This window comes from Nyctereutes procyonoides, unplaced genomic scaffold, assembly GCF_905146905.1.
Source record: "Nyctereutes procyonoides isolate TBG_1078 unplaced genomic scaffold, NYPRO_anot_genome, whole genome shotgun sequence".
Lineage (NCBI taxonomy): Eukaryota > Metazoa > Chordata > Mammalia > Carnivora > Canidae > Nyctereutes > Nyctereutes procyonoides.
In genome coordinates, this window is record NW_026575051.1 from 3,592,836 (window position 1) to 3,620,534 (window position 27,699).

Genomic DNA, 27,699 nt, shown 5'->3' on the forward strand with positions numbered 1-27,699 from the left:
CCTCTGCAGCTCACACAGCCATAAATAGCTGATTGTCTTTCCTTTGGCTCTCATAAATCTCAGTGAAAGCATGTCACAGAGGAACTCTTGGTTGAAAACGATACTCTTCCCTACTTTAAGTGCCTCACTCTCCATACTAAAAAGCCCTTTTGTGTGTTTTTATGGCATACTGTGAAACCAAAACCGTATCTGTTCTGAGGCCTGACATGGAGCCCCATCAGCTCTCTCAATGGACTGGACAGGCTGTTCAGATGGCATTCTAGACTGCCCATGGAGGCCCTTAAGTCACTCCTCAACCCACCGGCAGGATAGGACTGTTCAGTGTGGCAAGATCTAGATGAGCAAGAACAGCAGGTAGATGGATGAAAAACAGCATTTCGTTCGGCATAGATGTAAATGCATGGGCCTTCTACTTACAGTATAGATTACATCTGTTTTTTTGAAACTGTTAATTTCCCATCCTCAATACCATTTCCCTCTTCCCTCCCCAAAGGTAATCACTCTAATCAGTTTAGTGGTTTTCTTTCCAGCCTCCATTCTAAGTATTTGTATATATATGCACATACATAAATATGTTTTAGGACATTTTATTTTACACAAATCAATCATACTTGCTATTTCATTTCACTAAATGCTTCTGACAGCTCTATGTGTTAGGATATATACATTTCCCTTATTATTTTTAAACTGCTGGATAATATGTAATATGAATATTTCACAACTGAAGTAATCATTCTCCTACTGAGGGGCACTCGGATTATTTCCAGTTTTTGCTACTACACATTGAAGCTGGCACGAACCTCTTGTACATGGTTCTTTCTGCCTGTGAATAAGCATTTCTCTACAGATACTCAGAAGTGAAAATGCTGGCCTCAAACATGAACCAAAAAGCACAAAAAGTCACAAGATTTGGTCAAGGTCTCCAAGCCTACGGTAAGAGAGAGGGGAGGAGAGGTAGGAAAACAGAAAATGAGAGCAAAGATTAAAGTCAGAAAACCCCTGCTTCCTTTTTATTTTATATTTGTTATGAGTTCCCAGTGCTCTTTTATGTCCCATGTATGAGGTTACCATTGAGAAACTTACAGTCAAGTTGGATGATGGCTGATGGGCAAAAACACACGGAAATTGAAATACAAAAAAATGTTCCTAGTGGGGAGTATGAGAAATTTAAATTTGTCCCTTTTGGGACTCCTGGGTGGCTCAGTGGTTGAGCATCTACCTTCAGCTCAGAGCGTGATCCCAAGATCTCAGGGATCGTGTCCCATGTCGGGTTCCCACAGGGAGCCTGCTTCTCCCTCTGTCTGTCTCTCTCTCATGAATAAATAACAATTACAATGGGATGGTGGGGGGAGAACCTATGTATCAGCCTTGAAAGTCATGAAAGCTTCCATAAAACGAAATGACTGCACTGAAAACTCAAAGAAGTGTGCTAGGTGGCAAGGGAACAGGGCAAGCTTTCTAGTTGGAGGGAATCACATGATGTCACGTGTGTGGTATGTCCTGAAATGGAGAGCACTTGCAATGACTGGTGTACAGTGTCCAAAAGCAGTTTAGACATTTAAGTGATCATGGTGAGACAGCAGTAAATAACTCGTCCGTCCGTCCTTCCTTCCTTCCTTCCTTTTTCTTTCTTTCCTTTCTATATAACAGTTTCTAAAGTCATAATTGTCTGCATAACCAACAAAAAGAGTTCACATAAATATATCCAACAGCAATATTCTTAGTTCTCAGGCTGATGAACAAAACTGATGTTTTTTTCATGGATCACTTCTACTCATACTCCATTAAAGATTAATCTAGTCATCTGGAAACAGCAAACTCCATGTGAATCATCCCTTTCTCAACTATCTTATCTTCAGTAATCATTTAATTCAAATCTAGAAGAAAAAAAAAAGCAAAGAATAGCATAGCAAGATCAGGTTGCAAAGCTAAAAATAAGCTTGCATCAAAGACTAAAACAAAAACCTAACTGAAGCTTTGCTGACTACCACCAGAGAGGGCACTTTCTTGCAGAAGACAATACAGTACAGAATTTCAGCAAGTCTAGTTTTAACCTTTCTGAGCTTAAATATATTGCCTTTAGAATTCCGTGGAGGATTCTGGCTATACTGTTAAACATTTTAAGTACTGACTTTTACAACTGCTTGATGGCTTCACATTTCTACCCAGATTCTGGAAAAAGTGATGGAGTTATAACCCACCCACCCCCATTTAGATAAAGCAAGATTTCCCATGTTGTCATGATGACTGGAGGGCACAACTAGTACTTAGTAAGATAGGACCAGAAATGCTGGACAAACTGCCATAAGAAAGATGGTCTCACTCAAGAACTATCCTGTGTGAATTTTCAAACTCCTACCATACATTTATGTCGGGTGGGAATCCCGCTTTTAACTCTCTGAGCCTAGAATCCAAATGACAACGTTGAGAACTACTCCAATCTAAACAATCATTTGCAAATGTAGGAGGTCAGGTAGAGAATGGTACAAGTGTAGGCCCTACACCATGCCTATAACCTCATCAATACACACAATGAAGGACATCTACAGACCAAAAATCTACTACACAAAAGCAATACAAACCCTCCTACTCAGTTCTTAGGTTATATTTCGTAACCTATCTTACTATTTCTATGCCTGAAAGTGGCCCCCGATAGGGTAAAGAAGGATTATATTAGGTATACTGTTCCTAAGTAAAGGAAACTATAACCCAGGTTTACAAAGAAAAGTGATTACCTCCTTGCTGATGCCAATTACTTCCTCTTTAAATAAATATCGTCTTGTCGTTTACTACCAATTCAAAACAACCCAGATCCAATCCCTAAATAATCCAAATTAGCACCAAGGGCTAATTCTACCCCTTAGAGTACTCCTCCCTAAAATCAACAGGTTCACACTAACCAGCTTGGAACACATTGTCAGGCTCCTCAAAGCATTAACAATGAAAGTACCATTGATGTGAAAGTATCAATGATGCAAATTCATTCATACTATCTTATAATATGAAAAAGCAAATAACATTATTAGAAACTAATAACAGTATCAGAATATTATTAAAAACCAGTATCTTAAGAGTAAAAGAGATACAAATAAAAGGAAAAAAAAACCTTGTAATGTTAAATTTGAAGTGGAAATATTAACATGAAATCATTTTTCTTTTTTAAAAAGATTTTATTTATTTATTCATGAGAGACACAGAAGGAGACAGAGACAAGAGAGAGAGGCGCAGAGACTTAGGCAGAGGGAGAAGCAGTCTCTATGCATAACTTTACCGCATTACAGGGCAAGGAAGGACTCAAAAGTATACAGAAGGCTGCTTGAAAGGGTACACGCTGACCAAATCTGAGATAATTAAAGAGAATAACGACTGTAACTGACTATAACACAATGAAAAAAAATTAAGATCTATGAACCCAGGAGGTTATTTAAAATAAGAAGAAAAGAGGCACCTGGGTGGCTCAGTGGGTTAAGTGTCCAACTCTTGATCTCAGCTCAGGTCTTGATCTCAGGGTGGTGAGTTTAAGCCCCATGCTGGGCTCTGCACTGGGCATGGAGCTTACTTTAAAAACAAAATAAGAAAAACATGGGAAGGCAAGGAGCATGAAAGAGGAACAAGGAACAGAGCTTTCTCTTACAGAAGAATTTCAGCTAATTAAAAAAAAATCAGAAAATCATTGTATTTCAGTCTCTACTGTAAGGATCTATTTGGTAAGGATCATCAGAAGATGCTAATACTGGTTGAAAGATTTCTGGGAGACAGGATATTCATACAGTGTAGAAGCATTACTCAATAGATTATTTAGGTATTCTGCTGCATAGGCAGACATGCACTGCTACAATGGAGAGATCAGTCAGTAACAACATGATCAAACATTTTATCAATAATGGCTAGGCAACCTGACATTATGCATCTCCTAATGTTAAATATTAGGAAGCATGCAGCATCACTGATGCAGCAATCTATCAAATATGTCTATCCTAAATCTAATCAAGCCTCTAGCCCTGTGCTATTTATTTAATATGATGGCCATTATCCACAAGCAGCTAAAGAGCACTTAAAATGCAGCTATCATAACTGAGGAAATGAATTTAAAATTTTGATCTTAATTAACTTAAAGAGCCACAGATAGCTAGTGGCTACTACACTGGACAGTGCATATATATAACTTCCGAAAAGTTCTATTGGACAGCACTGCTCTAAAAGAAGTTGTTTAGAAATACAGGATAAGGAAACAAGTTAAAGGACACAAAGAAGAAATAATCAAAGAAAACCAGAATGTGAGATATTCTATTAGAAAATGATCCTGGACTTTTTAGGTGGGGATAAGAGATTATAGAATTATGAATTTTCTTAGGTGTGACAATGGCATGTGGTAATGTAGGGAACTGGCTTTATTCTAAAAAGATGCATGCTAAAGGACAGAATTTTTTTTTAAGATTTTATTTATTTATTCATGAGAGGCACAGAAGAGAGAGAGAGAGAGACAGAGACAGGCAGAGGGAGAAGCAGCTCCATGCAGGGAGCCTGACGTCGGACTCAATCCCGGGTCTCCAGGATCACACCCGAGCTGAAGGTGGCGCTAAACCGCTGAGCCACCGGGGCTGCCATAAAGGACAGAATTTAGAGGTGATATGTCATAATATGTATGACTTCTTTTCAAATGGCTTGGCAAAAAAAAAAAAAAAAGTATGTATAGAGATAGAGCAAAAAGCCAACAGATATGTCTAGAAGAATATAGTGTTTGTTTCACTATTAAAAATTTTTTTCTGGGATCCCTGGGTGGCGCAGCGGTTTAGCACCTGCCTTTGGCCCAGGGCGCGATCCTGGAGACCCGGGATCGAATCCCACATCGGGCTCCCGGTGCATGGAGCCTGCTTCTCCCTCTGCCTGTGTCTCTGCCTCTCTCTCTCTCTGTGACTATCATAAATAAATAAAAATTAAAAAAAAATTTTTTCTTATATGTTTGAAATGATTAAAACACTGAGGAAAATAGAGCCAGCCATGGAATTATGGTAATATACTGTCTTCTTTGTGCTTTCTGGATTTTCATTCTGCTAGGAACATAAATTTTTTTAAATAATTTTTTTAAAAAAAGATTTTATTTTGATAAAATAATAAAAAAAGATTTTATTTCTCTATGATAGAGAGAGAGAGAGAGAGAGAGAGAGAGAGAGAGAGAGAGAGAGAGAGAGAAAGAGAAAGGCAGAGACATAGCAGAGGTAGAAGCAGGCTCCATGCAGGAAGTCTGATGTAGGACTTGATCCCAGGACTCTGGGACCACACCCCGAGCCAAAGGTAGATGCTCAACCGCTGAACCACCCAGGCATCCCATAAATTATTTTTATAATCAGGAAAAATGGTGAGCTATAGTAGTCACCGGTTTAATCAAGTAATCAAACTGCTCTGCTAACAACATCAGTAAGTGCTGCAAGGAGCACACAAAAGCCCTCAGATTAAGAGTACTGTTCAGTAATACTTACACTCAACATGGGGCTCTAACTCACAGCCTCAAGATCAAGGGCCACATGTTCCACAGACTAGGCTAGCCAGGTGCCCCCTGGGCACTGCTCAGATTATACTGTTTCCATTTTTAAATTTAAAAATCTTACAAACCACTCATGGAGATTTATAGTCTAAAGTACCTATATATTTAAACTAAAATGCTAACACAAATACGCAGTAACATAACATTTTGAATATGTCAAATTCACAAAGCTGAGAGTATTTACTCAGTAATTTTGCAAAAGTCAAAATGATAGTCCTACAAATTGCCAATCATTTTAAGGTGGACTCCAGAAGTAACCATGGAAGTAATCCAGGAGTAGCCATCTCCCATTTCGTAACAGAGGAGAGGTGCCTTCCTCTGAAAGGAAAGAGAGGCCTCCTTGCTCTAGGGCCAGAGTTGAATTACACTCTTGGCCACGTGAGTGTAGAGCAAAAGCTGAGCACGAGGATTAGCACATACGCCTCAGCCAGGCCCTTCACTGGAGGTGGTGTCTATGCCAAGGTCTCCTTTCATCCCTGAACTGTAACTGGGAGGAAAGGCCCTTTGCAAGTTCTCAGCTGCCAGAAACAGGAGATTCAAAACGGATTTACTTACGGGCCTCTGCCCGCGATCTGCAGGACTCATTCCGCCCACTAACAGAAAACAGCCTCACACACGTTTCCACACTAAAACGTGGTATGCTTTCTCTGTTCATCTTACAGATTTGAAGTTATTTGTTTCTAAGGAAAAAGCTCTTCTCTTGCTATGTCTTCTTTTCTCTTGATATTTTTGCACGTAAGCTTTCTTAGGAGGTCAGAATAAAGACGTTTCCACACGCAAAAATATGTCCATATTAGGTAAAAAAAAATTCCTGATATTTTTTCATCACTGAACCACATTTCCTACTAAGTTCTTTAAAGGGAGATGGGGTGGCATCTGGGTGGCTTAGTTGATTAAGCATCCAACTCTTGATTCCAGCTCAGGCCATCATCTCAGGGTCATGAGATAGCAGCCTGCATCAGGCTCCTGTGCTGAGTGTGGAGCCTGCTTAGGATTCTCTGTCTCCCTCTCCCTCGCCTCTGACTCTAAAACAAATTCTTTAAAAGGAATTAACTATCAGAATAAGATATTTTAAGAGACATGATGCTTCTTGCATTCTATAATGCTGTGACCAAATGAGCTAAAAATACCTCCTTCCCCAAGTAAAAATAAGGACTCGGTAGTACTTAACAAAACACAATCTGTCTTAAGGAAAGTAGAATCCAGCATATCATTTTACTTCATAGTTTCCTCCTCAAGATCTGAATATAGCTGGTGCATAATAAGCATTTACGGTTATTTTCTGACCAACTTTTTATTTTGAAAAGGTTCAAATATACAGAAAAATTCTTTGCCTATTTTTGTCCCTATTTTTAAGATAAATCTGTAGGTGCACATAGCCATGCATATACCTTATTATTAATAACTCAAATTCATGTAATTTAGTTTCTTAAAAATTAAATCCTGGAAATTCAGAGAATAGTCTTTAAATGAAAACTGCTTTTCAACATCTTAGGTTGATTTATGGTCTCTCTTGATTTACAATAATTTACATATGGATATATTTTCTCATATTAACATTTCCATTAAACAGTGAAATGCTGCCAATATTAAAAACCTTTATTTGCTTTCACTTATTTAGGAGACTGAAAAATAAAAAATTGTCTTCTTCAAAGAGGCTGGAGCTCATCACTTTACAGCTAAAAATAAAGTAAAAATCTGAAACACAGCTCATCGACCTCACTAAGAACACATTTTGGTTGTTTTTGTTTTGTTTTGTTTTTTACTTTTAAAAAAAGATTTATTTATTTTAGAGAGAGGGAGAGGGAGACAATCTCCAGCAGACTCCCTGCTGAGCACAGAGCCCAATGTGGGGCTCAATTCCACGACCCTTAGATCATGACCTGAGCCAAAACCAAGAGTCAGACTCAATCAACTGAGCCACCCAGGCACCCCTGGTTGTTTTTCATATGGACCTTTTAGTATTACTATTGTTGTTTAAACCCATATGCATGTATTATTTTAACATTTTTGAAAAAATTTTTTGAAAAAAAAAACATTTTAAAAATTAGTTACCTAGAGGTACCTAGGTGGCTCAGGTCATGATCTCAGGGTTGTGAGACTGAGCCCCACTTCAGGCTCCACACTGGATCTGGAGCCTGCTTAAGATTCTCTTGCTCTCCCTCCACCCCTCCCCCACCTCCCAACCTTGTGTGCCTCTTTTTCTCTAAAAAATATTAGCTGCCTATATTAAAAGACCAGATCTCACATGAGACTCTAGCTTTCAAGATTCTCTTGAAACATCAGAACCATATCGGGTCTTCATTGCCACATGACAACTAACGGCTAGGCCTGAGTAGGAATTGCCTTGTGACCAGGGCAGGCTCTCCCCATATGGTTAGAACTACATCCACTATCAACTGCTTGTCCACTTCCCTACATACAAGCTTATAAGCTGGAGGACCCCTGGCCATGACATTACTTCCCACCTTTTCCCAATCATATTAATCTGATTAAAAATATTTGTAATATATTCTGATACATATTCTGTGACTAAACTTTGGGATTTTAAAAGAATCATGTTATTTCTCTAACAAATTCTGTGATTCCCTATCCCCACCTTTTGGACACAACTGTTCAGGCTGAGGCCAAAAAATAAAGATGAAAATACAATGTAGTCACACAGAGCCCTTACGTTTTTCTCCACTTCAAATAGAGTCAAATACTTATGACCTAAAAAGAAAGGGTGACAAAGTAGTATCTTAAATTATTCCCAAATAGTTACAGGCTTTTTAAATGTTCTACTTGTGTATAACAAGAGCTGTGCAAGACTGCTTCTTTGTTATAGACAGTTCTGAGATTCCATATGGAGCTTTCTAGTCGCTAGGACATATATATTAGAGTACAACTATTTTTTTTCTTTTTTTGGCAGAGACAGGGAACACAGAGTACAAGAATTCGATAAGAAGATATAGATTTTTTTAAAAAGGTTTTATTTATTTATTTGATAGAGAGAGGGAGAGAAAGAGCAAGGAGGGAGACAGAGGGAGCGGGAGAAACAGACTCCCTGACCAGGGAGCCCAATTTGGAGCTCAATCTCAGGACCCCGAGATCATGACCTGAGCTGAAGTCAGAGGTTTAACTAACTGAACCACCCGGGGGCCCCAGATAAAAATGGGGCCTCTGGGTGGCTCAGTCAGTTAAGAGTCAGACTCTCAATTTCAGCTCAGGTCAGGATCTCAGGGTTGTGAGACTGAGCCCTGCACTGGGCTCCCTGCTGCGTGTGGAGCCTGCTTATGATTCTCTTCTTCCGCCCTCCCCACACCCCTGCCCCCTGGCTCATGCATATGCTTTCTCAAAAAAAAGACGATGATGATGATGATGATACAGATTTTGAAAATAAAGTCCAGTATAGTATCTTGCACGCTATTATCTGAAAATGAGATCAAGAAGGGTTATAATAGATTCCTGATGGGATGATGTAAGATTAGGAAAGCTAGAGATAACAACAAAGCACCTCTCCACTCCTAAGGCAACTGTGACCCTTGATATTATACTAAGGCACCTAGACGCTCAAAAAACTCCTAAATGAAGGTGAATTAAATCAAACATTCTGTGACACTTTTACGTTTTGTATAGTGTATTAAAAACTTGAGATTTTTCCCTGTACAAGAAGTACAGGGAAGTATAAGAAGACCTCATTAAAGAAATTTCTAAGATCGTGAGTTTATATGGCAAAGCAACAGGTGGTTAAGAGTCAGAGGAGTAGCAGAAAAATGTGGTATCATGAGACAAGTGAGGAAGTCAGAGAACAAGCTACACCTTTTTTTTATAAGCTGTACCTATGTCATAGATTAATGATCAAGCTGCCTACAAATACTTCATAGTTGGGTATGCTGGAAATGGCTCCATGGACATAGGCCTTGTCCAGACATGAGGCAGCAGACAAAAGGAACTGGCATTTGGCCACATATTTTCAATTGTCACCACAGACTACACTTCTAAAAAAGCAGAAGGCACCCATCTTTAACATCCTTTTTTTAAAAATTTATTTATTTTTATTTTTATTTATTTATGAGAGTCACACACAGAAAGAGAGAGGCAGAGACATAGGCAGAGGGAGAAGCAGGCTCCATGCACCGGGAGCCAGACGTGGGACTCGATCCCGGGTCTCCAGGATCGCGCCCTGGGCCAAAGGCAGGCGCCAAACCACTGCGCCACCCAGGGATCCCCATCTTTAACATCCTTGAAGAGGTCACAGTTGAAGGTATGCACGTATCTTTCTCCCAATTCTGTTTTCAGATGTTTTTTATTTTTGTGATAACGCTCTTGGTTCGCTCAAGGGGAGAAGAGAGATGAAACATCAACAGAAGACACAACAGTTTCAGATCCAGTTTCTCTTTTTTTCTCTGTTAGCCAACAGTTTTACCTTTCCTATTGAATTAGCAAGAAAGAATAGCTCTGAAAACTACACAAAGAGGTGCTTTTCTTTTTGATTACAGAGAGTGTCTCATGGTTGGCTCACACGAGCCTTTGCTGCCCTGAGCTGGAGATGCACTGTTACCAAAGCCCCTGGGGGGCCTGGGGAGAGAGCCCCAGCCCTCTCACTCAATGGGGGTCACTTTGATAGGATTCTGACCATAAGCAGCTAAAAAACGGAGGCCAGTTTCCAAAAGGGAGTATTTTAGCCCTTGAAATGTGACTGCTAATGTTTCAAGTGCTACAGATTTATTGGTTTCTGAAATTCAGCCAACATGCTGAAATTTTTAAGCTGGGTTAAACAAAGCTTCTGAATAGATTCAGTTGTCCTTTTCTTTTTTAAAAAAGATCTTATGTATGTATGTATGTATGCATGTATTTATGAGAGAGAGAGAGAGAGAGAGAGAGAGAGAGAGAGAGAGAGAGAGAGAGAGAAAGAGAGAGCATGCATGAGCGCGACCGCACACAAGCACGCACAAACAGGAGGAGCAGCAGGCAGGGGGAGAGGGAGAAACAGACTCCCAGCTGAGCAGGGAGCTCAATTCCAAGTTCAATCCCAGGACTCTAAGATTATAACCTGAGCTGAAGGTAGACACTTACCTAACTGAGCCACCCAGGCACCCCAAACAGACTGAGTTTAATGGTATCTTGGCCCAACAACAGGCCATAACAGCTACTTAGTAATTCTATTCCATTCATGTTTATACAGAATATTTTTCTAGTAATAAATATATGTTCAATGCAGAAGATGATAATCTCTGAGCTAATCCAAAGATAACCTGCATGAACATCTTGGCAGACATTCTTTCAATGAGCACAGCATAGAAGCATGTGGGTGCTGAGACTAGATGTTCTGGATTGAAATCTTACCTTGAGCACACTTGGTTGGGCACAATTTGTTTGGACAAATTACTTAATCTTGTGTGTCTGGCTGGCTCAAACCTGTTTTTTTCTCACCCGCAGAATGTAGACTGTGACAGTTCCACTATCTCATAGGGTCTGGAGAGGATTTAATGAGGCAATTATTTGCAAAATGCTTAGAACAGAGCTTGACACATAGTAGATGTGCAAGCAATGTTATTTTTTCCGCACAAATAGACACACACATTTCTTTTCCACTAAATGGTTTTACATCATAAATACTGTTTCATAGTCTGCTTTGACCACTTAGGAATGTGCTGCAAACATGTTCCTGTGTTAGTAAATATTTTTTTTCCCCACATACACAGGATCCTCCCAGTAAAGCTGCTGCAGATGTTCTGAAGCATGAGCGGCCATACTTTTATAGTACATGATATCTTGACACTCTGAACACAGCAAGAGAAATAAGAAATCAGCAATCAAGGCAAAGTTAAGGCAAATATCTTCAAAATGTCGAGGAGTTGATAATGTCACCTGGCAGCTGCACCCACGGGTCAGGTCATCTCTGCTGGGAAAGCTGAATGTGAGATGCAGGTGAGCAGAAACCAGGAGGCTGAGAAGAGATTAGAGAAGCAGCTCATCTACAGAAGACAGAAGCTGAATCACCAGCACAGCGACTAGGTTCCAGGAGCCATACTGCATTCCCACTGCAGTTCCAGCCACTGTGAGCGAGGCCTGTCTGCACTCTGTGACCCAAGTTTCCAGTCCTGCGTGCCTGGCTGGACAGCTACTGTGACATTGAACTATTCTTCTTTGTTTAACTGAGAGACCTGCCAGTATGTTTACTCCTGACAACCCAAAAGGGCCTACCTTGTATTTATGGGGCTGCTCTAAGTAGTCCTGTCAATAACTGAAACACTTGTTTTGTTAAGTACTTGCTGTGAGTTAAGTACCTGCTGTGTGTTAAGCACTGGGGACTATATAGTGAGCAAAAAGGAATGGTGCCCAAATACACAGAGACAGACAATTAAACAAAGATGACAGATACCATGATGCTAGAAGTATAGACTGCAAGGGAAACACACAGAAAGAGCAGTGAGTCTACAGGGAGGCATCACAAAGACTTAATGGAGGAAGGAACCTTCAGGTTGAAGGACAAAGTTAGCCAGGCATGCCAGATACTGCAGTGTTCACTCAGTACACATTCCTGCCCAGTGTAGAATCTACAACCATTAGCCTTCTGAAGTTAGATTCTTGATAGAGCAAAAGTAGACTAGATCAGCATTTCCAACCAGGCCACCTAAGAGTCTTGGCCTCACTTAACAGGGAGGGCTTGGTTTCTTTGGTGGGTGGGTGTCTTTCAATCCTGGAAATATTGAGAATGAAATACAGAAATATTTAAGAGAATCAAAATTGTAATATATTTCTATGTTAAGAAGGAGACCAGAGATATTTTATAATTTTGTAATGTGTAAAAGAATTTGGCCTAGGGCGCCTGGCTGGCTCAGTCGGCAGAGTATGTGACTCTTGATCTCAAGGTCATGAGTTTGCGCTCCATGTTGGGCACAGAGATTACTTAAAAAAAAAAAAAAAAAAAAAAAAAAACTTGGCCTATTAGAGTATAACCTTGGTTTTCAAAATGCAACTGAATAATTTCTGATTTGTCTTTTTAAGTTGAAAATCTCAGTTTACATATGTTATGGGAATATTTTAAGAAACTAAGATTCTAAGACTCACCTCATTTGTAAAAAAATTTTTTTAAGATTTATTTACTTAAGTAATCTCTACACCCAATGTAGTGCTCAAAACTCAAGACCCTGAGATCAAGAGTCGCATGTTCCACTGGCTGAGCCAGTCAGGCGCACGATGTTTAATACATGAGATTCACAGGACTTTTTTGTTGAAGAACTTCATAAGGTTTTTATTTTTTAAGTCAGACTGAAGTTCTTTAGAAAGTACTTCTATTTAGCTCTATAAATCCAATTTGAAACCTCTGAATTAACTGGTCTAAGTACTATCCAAAAGTGACCAGTAAAATCTCCTACGTTTATATAGAGAACAATCAGAGCTGTAAGCATTATGAAAAAAATTAAGTTTTGAATGTGTACTTTACAAAAGTCGTACCATTTTGTTTTTTGTTTTTTTTTTAAGATTTTATTTATTCATGAGAGACACAGGAAGAGACAGAGAGAGAGAGAGAGAGAGAGAGAGAGAGAGGCAGAGACACAGGCAGAGGGAGAAGCAGGCTCCACGCGGGAAGCCCAACGTGGGACTCGATCCTGGGTCTCCAGGATCACACCCTGGGCCGAGGGCAGATACTCAACCGCTGAGCCACCCGGGTTGCCCAAGTTGTATCATTTTGAAACCTAAACAAACCCCTGAATAGTGATTTCTGCTCACAAAAGCTACCCTTCAAAAAAAAAAATCTTTCTATATCCTCTCTGATTCCAAGTCTTATGCTCTGTTGATGGATGTGGAATTGGAAGAACCATCCCCTCTATTTTATTTTGACAGAAGTACTGGAATGTTTGTTTTCACAATGACATTTCACCAATTTTTATTGTTTGTGCAAACATTTGATTTATTCTGTATTGTATTATAGAGTTCACAGACATTTATCCTCTCAATAATGCTAGAACAAAGTACAGGGTGTGGTATGACTCTCCTCTGACTTGCTCAGAGTCAGGCAGGGTTTAATTTCAAGCTCAGGACCCTGTGCAGACAGGAGGGAGTGCAGATCCTGAATATCTGTGGACAGGATCCAAGCACTCTGCCCCATCCCCACTCATTCTCACTACCTGTGGAATGGCATTTCCAGGAAACAAAAGAGTGAGCAGGGCACCCTACACCCCTACTTGCCCCTCACTACATTTCTACTCATCACCTAGTTCTCTCCATCTTCACTGCATGTGTATAACCCACAGATGACTCAACTATAACACTCAGAATCCAACAACAGTAATGGCAACTGATATATGCTCTCCTGAGACAGATGCCAAATCTAAACATGCTCCACAAAGGTATAGTGGTCAGATGTGCCCCCACAACTCCTAAAACCAAGTTGCAAGTTTTGCACAAAGTCTCTGAACTTTTTCCCTTTCTCTGTATTCTAAAACCATCACTCCATTTCAGGTTTACCAACCACATTTCTGAATCTACAACTGCCACAGAAGCTCTGTCAAACATCACTTTTGCTTTAGGTACTGTGGAACCTACAGCAGTCAAAAGGCAAAAAGATTCTGGTGCCCTCAGGCCTAGAAAGGCAGAGTAGAGAATCACATCTGCCCGTCCAGGCCACCCTACCCCTATGCATTCCCCATTATCCCAGGTCTGATAAGAACGGGGGACACCAATTCTTACTACTGTGAGAAGGCCTTCTCACATCCTCTCGGACAGTATCTATCACTCCCCTACACTCTGATCATTTCCATTTGGGGTAACCCTTCAGGACTTTTACTGTTGCATCCCTTGCTCCACCTGTCACAGAAGCATGTATTCATTTATTTCTGTTCACCAGGCAGCCCAGGTGGCTCAGTGGTTTAGCGCCTGCCTTCGGCCCAGGGCATGATCCTGGAGACCTGGGATCAAGTCCCACATCAGGCTCCCTGCATGGAGTCTGCTTTTCCCTCTGCCTGTGTCCCTGCCCCCCTGCCCCCCGTCTCTGTCTCATGAGTAAATAAATAAAATCTTAAAAAAAAAAATTTCTGTTCACCTAGTTGTGTACTGGGCACATGCAAGGAGGATTTAAACCACAAAATATACTTTATGCTCTCAGAGATTATAGTCTAGTTATGGACTCCAGATAAATGATAAAATGACAGTTGCAAGTCAACACAAGCCTGTAGGAGTTCAGAGCAAGGAAAGAATTCCTAACATATTCCATGGGTAAGATTAGTCTCAGGGCACTTCAGCAAGGGCTGAACCCAAAAGAAATACAGGAGACTTGTTCTTAGTGCTATTTTAGATGTCCTTAGCATCAGTTTTCAGTTCCCTCTGGAACAAAGAAATGGATCTAAAAAGCACTAGCCATATGGCCAGGGCAAGTTAATGGGTGTGATAAAACTTACATCACCAAGTTAGGAGTCTTAAGTGAAATAACATAAGCAAAGCAAGGAACAGCATGGCATCACCACTGCAGGCTATGGAGGAATGTTAGTTCCTTCCTCCTGGCTTCGAACTGCAATCTGTATCTCAGTTTGCCCAAACTGTAAGCTCTAGAAGTAAGGGAACTAAGGTACTTCTTTTGACTACTTACTCTAGATTATCTAGTAAAATATACTGGGTGTGGTCCAGGAATTCAGGACATATATGCTGAATAACTTGTGACTAAATAACAAAGAACAAACTATTATCTTTTTTTTTTTCTATTATCTCTTTAATGGCATTATTAGTAACACTTTCTGGCTAACAGAATTGCTGCTTTAGCCACTGTTGTATAGCCAGGATCCAGGAAGCAGAGAACAACAGTCTCTTCCTCCATCTCATTAATGAGAACAAGCCATATATCAATACTGCCTGTCCCTCTTATTTCTTAGAGCTGATGAACTACTTGTTCTTGATCTTCTGCCACAGGTAAGAGAGGCAATGCTCAAAGAGCTCCATGGGGAAATCACAAAAGACTATCTGGTATGGTTAGATATGATCATTACCAGAGCCCTCGCCCTACACAGGGTGCCCAACAAACATGATCAGGTCACAACCTGACCATCCCTTTAATCAAGGAAGCACAAGGTAACTGGTAAACTCCTTCCTTCTGTGATCACGAGTATGCTTACTCAGTGAGTGGTGATAAGGAACTACACAGACATGACAGACTCACGATTACGAGGTACAGCCATGCCTTTCCTCCTCAGTGCGTACCTCCTCACAGACTTCACGGACTGCTGCCACGCTTGGCTCCTCCTCAGGCTCCATGCCTCCCCCAGGAACAATCCATCGGTCTGGATGGCGACTACTGCTCACAAGCAGCACCTGAAAGTCACAGGGGTCACGTGGGTAGTTAAAAATAAAAGACACTATTTGTACAAACTCAGACTCGTTAAACAAGGACCTGAGACCCATTTTTTGTTTATACCTCTCCAGGTCACTTCTTGTAGAGTAGCTTTTGCTTCTATTGGAAAAAGTAAGACAGTCTACCTGATAAAAGCAGAAGGGCATCTGACCTAGTGTCCAGTACCTCTCCCTTCCCTCAGGCTCTCAGTCACTTGTCCCATCTATCCTCTCCTTTGTTCCTTTCTCTAAAGCCCTTTGAACACAGAGTTGACAAGGACTGGGGGGAAAAAAAGCCCATGAGTGCTGTGAGGGCTGGCCAGAAGGAAAGAAGTCCTTAGCCCTAATTGGTACCATCGTCCCAATACCTTCTCTCCCAGATCCTCACTCCTGGTCCATCAGATGGCCACAGGCCAAAACCACACACTACCCCTAAGTTCTAAGTGTGCACTGAGAACCCAACTCCCTCATCTACATGAAGTCAAAATCTTCATCATGCTTTCAGCTGAGATAAAACTAGAATTCTTCTTACTAGGGAATTTTATTAAGAAAGGAGAGAAGACCAACCAAACACACATATAAAATCTTGATAGACTATGGTTTACTAATGCAAAATTAACCAGCATCCTAGTTATGGATGAAATAAAATCCTGGTAGGTCTCAGTTCCTTTTCCTTACCCCTCTCTAGGACAGATGCTAAACAGTTAGCTAGACTTCTCCTTTGGAGGTAGAATTGGGTGGGCATTACTTCCAAAACAAAAGGAATCCTCTATAGTTCCCTACACCATCCCTTTCTGACAAAGTCTTTTGACCCTCCATCCCTATTCCACCTGTGCACTTCACTTCTACTCCGCAGTCATCCTTGTTGCCTGAAAGAAAATGCTATGTATTCTGTAGTGCTTGTAGATTCCATTACTGACTTCTGGTGACCTTCCTTCTGGTCATCTTCCATCTATCCCTTGAGGCTTCTGCAACTACATGAGCCCTTAGAAATTCTACCTTTTTCTCATCCTTAATCCCTTTTCTTCATGTCATGATAGATTCTCTTGATGTTCCTCTATAAAGCCTGTGATCTGCTGACTCAGGGGACCATGGAGGAAGGAAATCTGTGAATCCACATACAGTCACCAATATATAGTCTATACCTGGCTGGCTCAGTCGGTAGAGCATGTGACTCTTGATCTTGGGGTCATGAGTTTGAGCTCACTCTGGGGGTAGAGTTTACTTTAAAAAATAATTTAAAAAACAAAAATAAATAAAACAGCAATAAATCCTTATTACCCTGAATTTGGTAAGACATGCTGAATTCTTAGACATGACACCAAAACCATGAACAACAAAAATTAGATAAGTTGGACTTCATTAAAATTAGAATCTTCTGAGCATTAAGAATATGAAAAAATGACTTACAGAATGGTAGGAAATATTTGCAAATCATCTGACAAGGGCCTGCTGTCCAAAATATGAATACATAAAAATACGTACAATGACAACAAAAAGACAAGCAACATTTCTCCAAAGAAGATCTACAAATAGCCAAGGAGCACATGAAAAGATGCTCAACCTCATTAGTCACTAGGAAAGTACAAAGTAAAACCAGCATGAGATGTGACTTTACACCCACAAGAATGGCTATATTTTTAAAAATAACAAGAACTGGCAAGGATGTAGAAAAATTGGAACCCTTAAACACAAGACAAGAATGTCAAATAGTTCAGGCATTATGGAAAGTTTGTGGTTCCTTAAGAACTAAATAAAAACTACCATAAGGGGTGCCTGGGTGTCAGTCAGCTAAGCATTCAACCCTTGATGTTGGCTCAGGTCATAATCTCGGGGTTGTGAGAATGAGTCCTGTGTTAGGCTCTATGCTCAGTGGGGAGTCTGCTTGAGATTCTCTCCCTCTCACTCTGCACCCCCATCCCTGCTCTCAAAAAAACAAACAAACAAACAAACAAACAAAAACCATATGACTTAGCAATCCCACTCCTAGGTATATGCCCAAAAAAACTGAAAAGAGGTGCTTAAATACTTACACACAAATGTACATTATTCACTGTAGCCAAAGTGTAGAAACAAATGTCTATCAGTGAATGAAAGGATAACAAAAAGTGGCATACACATGCACAGGAAGAGTATTTAGTCATAAAAACAATGAAGCCCTGATACACACCACACAGCTGATGAACTTTGAAAACATTATGTTAAGTGAAAGCCAGACTCAAAAAATCACATATTGTAAGATCCCAATTATATTCAATAGGCAGAATGGGTCAATGCACAGAGAGAGAAAGCAAACTGGTTGCCAGGGGTTGGGGTGAAGGGAAGAACAGAGAGTAACTGCTTAATGAGTATAGGATTTTGTTTGGGAGTGATCCAAGTGTTCTAAAACTACCTAAAGGTTGCTAAATGCCACTGAATTAGTGGAACTAAATGCCACTGACTTGTTCACTTTTAAATGGTTAATGTCATGTTATGTGTACATCCTTCCAATAAAATAAAACTGGTTTTAAAATTATACTAAATTTTTAAAAGCTAAATTTAGGAGTCAGTGCTATTACTTTCTATCTCAGAGCTTACACTACAAGGGAGTGGCCTTCCCAAAAGTTATCCTTAGTTTCATATAATATTAAATCATAAAGCTGAAATAATATACTATTTCCATAAAAGAAGAGGGAGATCATTGCCATACTCCTCCCATCTTATAATTGTGGCTAATCTTACATTTTAAAAAATTCCTTATCAAGTACACTTATTGTGATGAACACTGGGTGTTATATGTGTGATGAATCACTAAGTTCTATTCCTGAAACCAATGTTATACTATATGCTAACTAGAATTTATTAAGGACTTTTTAAAAGTTTTTTTTTTTAGATTTTATTTATTTATTCATGAGAGACACAGAAGAGAGAGAGACTGAGACACAGGCAGAGGGAGAAGCAGAAAAACTTTCTTATCAAAATAAAAACAGGGGCACCTGCCCCTCCCCCTGTTTATGCTCTCTCGCTCACTCCCCCAAATAAATAAAATCTTAATAAATATACAAATAAAATCCAAACATAATCATGTTTGTTAATTTACGTTAAACAGCTTTATTTATTTTTAAATATTTTATTTATTTATTCATGAGAGACACAGAGAGAGGCAGAGACACAGGAGAGGGAGGAGAAGCAAGCTCCATGCAAGAAGCCCGATGCAGGACTCGATCCTGGGAATCCAGGATCACGCCTTGAGCCAAAGGCAGACGTTCGACCACTGAGCTACCCAGGTGTCTCAGTTAAACAGCTTTAAAAAAAAAAAAAAAGACTTATTTATTTGACAGAGAGAGAGAAAGAGAGCACACACAAATAGGCAGAGCGGCAGGCAGTGGGAGAGGGGAGAGAGAGAAGCAGGCTCCCCGATGAGCAGAGGGCTGGATGCAGAACTCCAGGATTCCGGGATGATGACCTGAGAGAAAGGCAGACACTTAATGAATGAGCCACCGAAGTGCCCCTAAGCAGCTTTTTAAAAAAAGTCCTCCAAAGACTTTCTAGATAATGGCATTTAAGTCCTATCAATCCAATCTGCAAAGAAAACTCAAGAAGAAAGAGTAGAAAAATGGGTTAATCTTTCGTTGATTTGTTATATAAACAACACATAGTCTTTCTTCCTAGAGTTTTCCCACTTGGCAGAGTGTTACACAGCCATTCTAAACCTAAGGGTTTGCTTGAAAGGCTGACTAGGGCCATCCAATTAGGTTATAGTCCAAATGAAAGGGACAATTCCAAGCCAAAGCAAAGAAAACCTCTAACATAAAGTATAATTTAATTTCTAAATTTCAATCAGTGTGAAATATTAATTAGTAAATCTAGAAAGTGTTATTACCTTGCACATTCAAAGCATGGCTATGTGAGGTAATACTACATATAATAGTGACACTGGGAAAAACAAGCCTCATTACTTTGTAGTCACTCTTCAAAGCAAACACCATTACCAGTAAAAAGTTCTCCTGGCTTAGTTTCCTTGACAACCCACTGAAAATTTACTGCAAAAAAAACAAACATTCTTTACTTTAGCTACAGGTTTTACTCCTTCCTATCTTAGAAAACACTAAATGGTGTTTCTGGTCAGTAAATTCTGATTCTGAAGCTTGATTTTTAAGTACAGAATTATCTGAAAAGAAATTAAATGAAAAAATTAAATGACAAAAATTAAACCTAAAAATGACATACTAAGGAAAAAAAAAACAATTTGTTATTTATTCAACAAACATTCATTAAGCATCATTATAAACCAGGAATGGCAGTTGCAGCTTAAAACCTCTGCAATTTTAAGGCAGTTCAAAGTAAGGGACTGGACAACCAGGTATCAGACCTTTCATGAAACTATTATCACCAAGACAGGTGATTATCAGTGCACAGATGGATAAATGTACCTAGAGAACACACCATATCCAACTCCTGGATTTATGGTACAGGTGGTCCTATAAAGCAGGGAGAGATCAACAGGTAGGGCTGGGGGATAGGTTGTTATCCACATGGACACAAAGGAAAATCCTTATATTGATTAGGGACACAAATATGCAATGAAAGACTAAAGAAATCTATGGGAATGATAAACCTAATGGGGGAAGAGTTACATAAAGGGCTTACTTAAGCTTGGAATAGTAATGTTTTATTTCTTAAGGTTTTTAAAATTGCTTTAAAAATGCTTAATACAAATTTTCCTTTTTCTTTTTTTAAAGATTTTATTTATTTATTCATAAGAGACACACAGAGAGAGAGAGGGCAGAGGGAGAGACAGAGGCAGAGGGAGAAGCAGGCTCTATGCAAGGAGCCCGATGTGGGACTGGATCCTGGATCCTGGGATCACACCCTGGGCCGAAGGCAGATGCTGAGCTGCTGAGCCACCCAGCCGTCCCCAAATTTTCAAAAGAATATAAAAGAGGGTGCCTGGGTGGCTCAGTTAAGCCTCTGGCTCTTGGTTTTGGTTCAGGTCATGATCTCAGGGTCCTGGGATTGAGCCCCACATCAGGCTCCAGGGTCTGCACAGAGTCAGCTTGTCCCTCTCCCTCTGCTCCTCCTCATGCATGCTCTCTCTCTATCTCTCCCAAATTAATAAATAAAATCTTAAAATATATATACATAAAAGAAAGCCATAGCCCCTGCCCCAAAGGAAATGAGTATCTAGTGGAGAGAGGAAGGAAAAAAAAGTAATAATACAGGGTGAGGAATGCTTTGGTTGAGGTAGGCACGGGATACTACAGAGACTGAAAAGAGACACCTAACCCAGGCTTCGGGCAAGGAGAGGGGAAGGCAGTAGAGGGATAAGACGTTTCTTAAAGGGAGTGACTTGAGGTAAATCCAAGCTCAAGAACGACATTTATTCAACAAAAATCAGAAGCTTACTGTGTGCCCATGTGCTTATTAGGACACAAAAGCAAGGTAGATACAATCTCAGTTCTCAAGAAATTTAAAGTCCAGTGGATAAGACAGACAAGAAGTCAGGAACTGTTTCTATTTCAGTAACTGTGGCAGAGATCATAATGTTCATCAGATATTTTATGTGCTTGTTTATGGTATTTGAAGCCCCTCTGCTATTAGGTGGGGCCACCTGACTGTTTCTGACTAAGGAAATGTGAACAGAAGGGACACACACTTCACTTCTGGGCTAAGGCAGGTGAGAAACCCACCCAGCCTCTTTTCTCTTCCTCTGTCACAGTGCCCAAGGACATAGTGAGTTCCAGTTGGTGTAGCTGTAAGATGGGGCCTCTGATTGGAAGAGACCCTGTGTACAGCACAGCCTCTGAAAAGTGACTTGTAACAAGCAATACAACTGTGTTGTGTTAAAACAATGAGATTTGGGGGTTAATCTGTCATTACAGCATAACCTAGTTTATCCTGATTAACAGTGTGAGAGGTCAGTGAAATGTCTAAGGATCTCTTCTGTTGACTGCCTCATACCCAAACCTTAAGCACAGAGCTTGACCCATTACTAGTGGCCAATAAAAGTTTAATGAGCAAATCAAAGAATGGTCCAATGACTGAATGAACAAACAAGTGCTTTAAAAAAGGAGTGCAGAAAGCATATAGAAGGGGTTACTCAGGGAGGCTGAACAAAAGGCAGGGGTCTAATTTTATCAAGAGTTTGGATTGAAACCTGAAGGCAATGGGTAAATCAAGCAAGTTGTTTAAGCAAAGAAATAACATAACCCAATTTGTTTTTGTTTTTAATTTTAAGAGTTTATTTAAACAAAAACTAAAGCCTTCTGGGCAGCACCAAACTAGAAGTGGCTAGGAGCACTCTTCCCAATTTGGGTTTTAGAAAGGTCACTTTGACTTGAGCTGGACGTGGGCAAGCTTGGTAAGCAGAATAGGTTCACACATTTAATTTGGCTTGAGAACGGAGGAGGACAGAAGTGGGAGTGGGAGGGAAATTACAAGTTCTCAGATAAACAGAAAGAAGCTTCCATAGGACCAAATGATTGACAGATTATGGGCTAGGTCAATGGTGGAGCTGCCCTCCAAGGAAAATGTGAAAGGTCAGTGGAGGAGCAAACCACAAGGAGGATATCCTCTGAACATATGAATTGAAAATATAATGAGATGTCTAGTGAATATTTCTTTTAAAGATTTATTTATTTATTCATTCATGAGAGAGAGAGAGAGAGAGAGAGAGAGAGAGAGAGGCAGAGACACAGGCAGGGGGAGAAGCAGGCTCCATGCAGGGAGCCCGATGTGGGACTTGATCCCAGGACCTGGGATCATGACCTGAGCCAAAGGCAGACGCTCAACCACTGAGCCACCCAGGCGTCCCTCTAGTGAATATTTTCTAGTGGACAAACATATAAATGTGGGACTGGAGGTAAGAGAGAAGAGATTTGGGGAAAAAAATGGTCTTAGATTCTTTGAGCCAGGATGAGACTTGCACAAGAGAGAATTTACATATTTGCAAAGCTCTACCTATTGTTCACCCTTCTTGGTGTCAGAAAAGTTTCTATTCCCATCACCAAGACCATAGTGGGGGTAAATATATTCCACATATCCTAGGTTAAAGTTCTGGAAATGTTTTTTTTTTCTTTTTTTAAAGGGATGCCTTGGTTGCTCAGCGGTTGGGCATCTGCCTTCAGTTAGGGGTGTAATCCTGGAGACAAGGGATTGAGTCCCGCATCGGGCTCCCTGCATGGAGTCTGCTTCTCTCTCTGCCTGTGTCTCTGCCTCTCTGTCTCTCATAAATAAATGAATCTTTAAAAAAAAAAAAAGATTATCTATGCTGATAATCTACATCACAGGAAATCCTGATTAACAAGCTATAGATCTTAGATATATTACTAATTTCCAGAAAACTACATTCAGTAATTCACCCAACATGATCTCATTTCCAACAATGCAATGCCCCTGACATTTGACAGCCCCTCAGCACAGCCATTACTGCCAGAGAACTTTGCTGGTATCCTAGATGACACAAGGGCTGCACCCTACCAAATCTGTGATATGCTCTGCAAACTACTTTACAGAGTAGTTTCTAATCATTTCTTTCTAATCATTTCTGTGCTCCTTCTTGTAATAAGACCAAAATAATAGTGAATAATTATCTGCACTTGCTTGGATTCCAGATAAACAGAAATGTTACTATTTTTTACAGAATGTATTATGTATGTGTGTAAATATTTGAGATTTTTAAAAAGTAGGCTCCACACCCAGTGTGGAGTTCGACATAGGGCTTGAACTCACCACCCTGAGACCAAGATCTGAGCTGAGATGAAAAGTTGGGACACTTAACCGATTGAGCCACCCAGGTGCCCTATAACACAATATTTTAGAGAACAGCTGCTACAAGTTTTTGTGTAGAAGGACCCTATAAAAATATCAAAAAGATGAGTTAAGCTCTCAGCAAGAAGTCAAATAACTTGTTCAAGTTAAATTAATAATCACAGGGCCAAGTATTAGTAGTATCAGTTCCTAGAGTTTTGAAACCATTTTACCCTCTATTTTTTTCCAACACAGGAGCTCAAAATAGTGCTCAAGGGGACATAAACAGTCAGTTTACAAAATGCCTTATAAACATCTCTTCTCTTTATCTAGCTAATCAGACTGCTTATTTAATGAAAGGAAATTCTCTGTCTAGTACAAAGAAACATCATACTATGCTGTGAACAGATATTTTGACAGTTTTACCTTGGAAACAAAGAGGTATTTTAAGAATATGAAAAGGTAGTCAGAGACACAAACTCTCCTGCATGGCATTCTTAAGTATTGAGTCCCAGGGTACAGAGCGTACTCTGGTCTTCTAAGTGAGAGAGTGGTCTGCACGATCTTCCTCAGTTACTGTTGATGTTCAAATACCAAAGCTTTATATTGCCTGGTAGTCAACGACTTTATTTTAAAAAAGAAGACTAAAGAAACCAATAAGCTTGGCTGTATTGGCAGGTTATATGAAAAAACAGAGACTAAACATTGTTGGATTACAATGTTTCAAAATAATCGGGGTATTTCTGTAAATCTCACCCACTCCCACAGGCCTTGTCTATGCTGAACGAAAACAGACTAATCCTGGGGGGAAATAAATAATAACAACAGCAGGTAGTATTTATTCAGTGCCAATTTTGTGCCAGGTGCTGGCATTTTACATATTCTATTTTTAATATACTCTTCCTAAATTTCAAACAACCATATAAACTGGGTATTCTTCAGTACCTGCCATTATAGCAATGAGGAAGCCAAGACTTAGATGATTTGGTGATGTGGCAAAGGGCACAGAAAAAAAAGGTCAGTGCTGAGCCAGGATTCAAAACACAGTCTACATGTCTGACTCTGACCACCAGGCCACTTAGAGCCTGTTATCCCCACGATAGAGCTAGCTAGCCCTGTAAGAAAAACCCTCTGAAAACTGCCATCAGATAAAAGGAAAGGATGAAGAAGGCATCCTGATCTAATCTTGAATTCAAAACAAGGATTTGGGGCAGCCCAGGTGGTGCAGCAGTTTAGTGCCTGTCTTCAGCCCAGGGCGTGATCCTGGAGACCCGGGATCGAGTCCCATGTCAGGCTCCCTGCATGGAACCTGCTTCTCCCTCTGCCTGTGGCTCTGCCTCTCTCTTTCTCTCTCTATCTCTCATGAATAAATAAATAAAATCTAAAAAAACAACAACCTACAAAACAAAACAAGGATTTGGACCAGTTTTATGAGCAGAGACTATTTGCTTGTTTATTATATCTTTTCTGGAAACCAGAGCTGTCTTCTACATAGAGGAGACCTGTGAATTCCTCTAATTAAGCAACTTCTGTACACTTCCTTTTCTGAAAATGTTTATTAATAAATAAAAAAAATGGCTACTAATTCACAATATGATGCTCTATAATTTTTCACATGTTTAGATACCACCATAATCCAAGTAATTCCTCACTGAAGCATTTATTTTATAAACAACTGTTGTGCAGCACATATACTATATAAACAACTTTGTCCAGTGGCGCCTGGGTGGCTCAGTCGGTTAAGCGTCTGCCTTCGGCTCAGGTCATGATCTCAGGGTCCTGCAATCAAGCTCTGCATCCCCTCAGGCTCCCTGCTCAGCATGGAGTCTGCTTCTCCCTATCTTTCTGCCCTCCCTCTGCCCCGCTCATGCTCTATCAAATAAATAAAACCTTAAAACAAAAACAAAAACAAACTATTGTCCAGTTATCACTTGCTTATAAAGGAAGTGAGGCACAGAGAAAGGGGGGGGTGAGTGGGAGGCAGAGATGTATAAAAATATAGAAAGCCTACCCCTGAACAGCCCACTCTCATGCAAGGATTGGCAAACTGTGGCCCATGGACCAAATCCAGCCTACTGATGGTTTTTGTATGGCCCATGACCTATGAATGGTCTTTACCTAAAAATGGTTTTCAAATGTTTGAAAAAGTCTAAAGAAGAATATTTGGGAACATGTGCATTTATACGAAATTCAAACCACAGTGTCCTTAAATAAAGTTTATTGGAGCATAGCCATGCTCATTCATTTACCTACAGTCTATGGCTGCTTTCAGGCTACAAGGGAAAAGTTGAGTAGTCCCGGTAAAAATCAGGTGTGCACAAAGCACAGATATTTTCTATCTGGTCCTTTACAGAAAAAGCCTTGATCTAATGAAGGGCCCAAGAGCTACAACATCATGTTGATAAGGCTTATGAGAGAGGAGAGAAGACTCTGAGAGGGTCCCAGAACACTTCTCCAAAAGGAACCTGTGAACTGGGCCAAGAGGGCTTTCCTGAGCCCAGGAAGGAGAGGTGCTCCAGAAAGGGGACTGCAACTGCCAAGGCACAGTTGTGGAAACAGTGTGTTATATCCCAGGAATGCTGAGAAATCCGAGTAGTTTGATAATGGTATAGGGTGCATGATGGGAAAGAAAAAGAGAGGAATGGAGGAGACTGATAAATTAGACTGGAACCATATAAAAAACTCCATTTTTGCATTACCAAAGAGTTACAGCAACTGAAGGCAACTGGGAATCCTCCTTGGTTTTTGAAGAGGAAAATGGCAATTTCATTTGTTTGAGAAGCCTAATGAATCTGAAAGGTAATGAGTGATGGGCTATTTGAAACAGAGAGGTCTGGTAATCAGCATCCTTGAAGACGGGGAGCAAGTGGCTAAGTCATATTTAGGGGTGAGCGACGGCAGAGGCTGTTAACTAATCAGAAATATGGGTGCTGTGAAAGGGATGTGGAGGCTAAGGCTTTTTACTGGAGTCAACAGGCAGACAGAGATACCCATTTTCAAGAGACAAACACAGGAGGGGAGCAGATGGGAAAAGAAAAAAATTTTGAGGCACTAGGAGAAGTTTCCTGTACTCCATGTGATGAGAACTTCACAACCTCAATTTAAATTTCCATTTGAGGGATGCCTGGGTGGCTCAGTGATTAAGTGTCTGTCTTCGGCTCAGGGCATGATCCCGGAGTCCCGGGATCAAGTCCCACATTGGGCTCCCTGCATGGAGCCTGCTTCTCTCTCTGCCTATGTTTCTGCCTCTCTCATGAATAAATGAATAAAATCTTTAAAAAAATTAAAAAATTTTTCCATTTGAAAGCATTCACCCCAGAAACAATGAATGCCTCTGTATAGTACAATTGGTGGCACTAAGGAGGAGAAGGCATTTTCTTTAAAGGCATTTCTTTAAAATCTCATGTACAGCTTGAATATTTTAGAACAAGCATTTAAGATTTTTATAATTGGCCAAGAAGAATGCCAAGCATTATTCCCTAGGAAATTTCTGAAAACCAAATAAGAGTGAATGAAATATTTAGAACGTTCAAGTTTCCTGAGGTCATTAAAACAAACAAAGCCACAGCAACAACATTCCTGACATCCATAAGCTGCATTATTTTCCCACACACGATCTTAGAACTGTAGGAATACACTGTAAAATCACTGTTTATCAATACACTGATTTTGCTGAGCCATACACAAATGAAGTCTTCCAAAATGCAGGTTCATGAAAAACGATGCTCCTGCAGATTCAAAGGCAGGTATGTATCTTGTCCCCAGAGTAGCAGGAAATGTATCAATCACATTTCAATCTAACTTGAGATGGCAAAGTTTAAAACCATACTTGTATGCTGTCTACTTTATAGAGGAGGGCAGTCAGAGACTTGGCTTATAAATCGGCCTCACACCAATTCGCCACACGACTGAAAAAAAAAAAAAAACCCATAGACTTCAACTTTCTCAGTTTTAAAATGAGGTTGTTCAAATAATCTCAAAATCCTCACCAGCACTGACATTCCATTGTTCTAAATTTACACAGGTGTGTGTGCCTGGAAGAGTGGTTCCTAATTCTTTTTATTTTTTATAATCTATTTTTTTTAGTGGTACACACTACACTTGTTAAAAAAGTACAA

General features: G+C 40.1%; 1 protein-coding gene across 1 annotated transcript in view; it reads right to left on the bottom strand.

Annotated features, from left to right (window-relative positions):
* The window catches only part of NUDT3 (nudix hydrolase 3), a 113,846-nt gene that overhangs the window by 39,471 nt on the left and 46,676 nt on the right, over positions 1-27,699 (bottom strand). Inside the window, exon 2 of the mRNA XM_055329983.1 lies at positions 15,725-15,835. Coding sequence (XP_055185958.1) covers positions 15,725-15,835 — 111 coding nt within the window. The remainder of the gene's footprint in view (positions 1-15,724; positions 15,836-27,699) is intronic.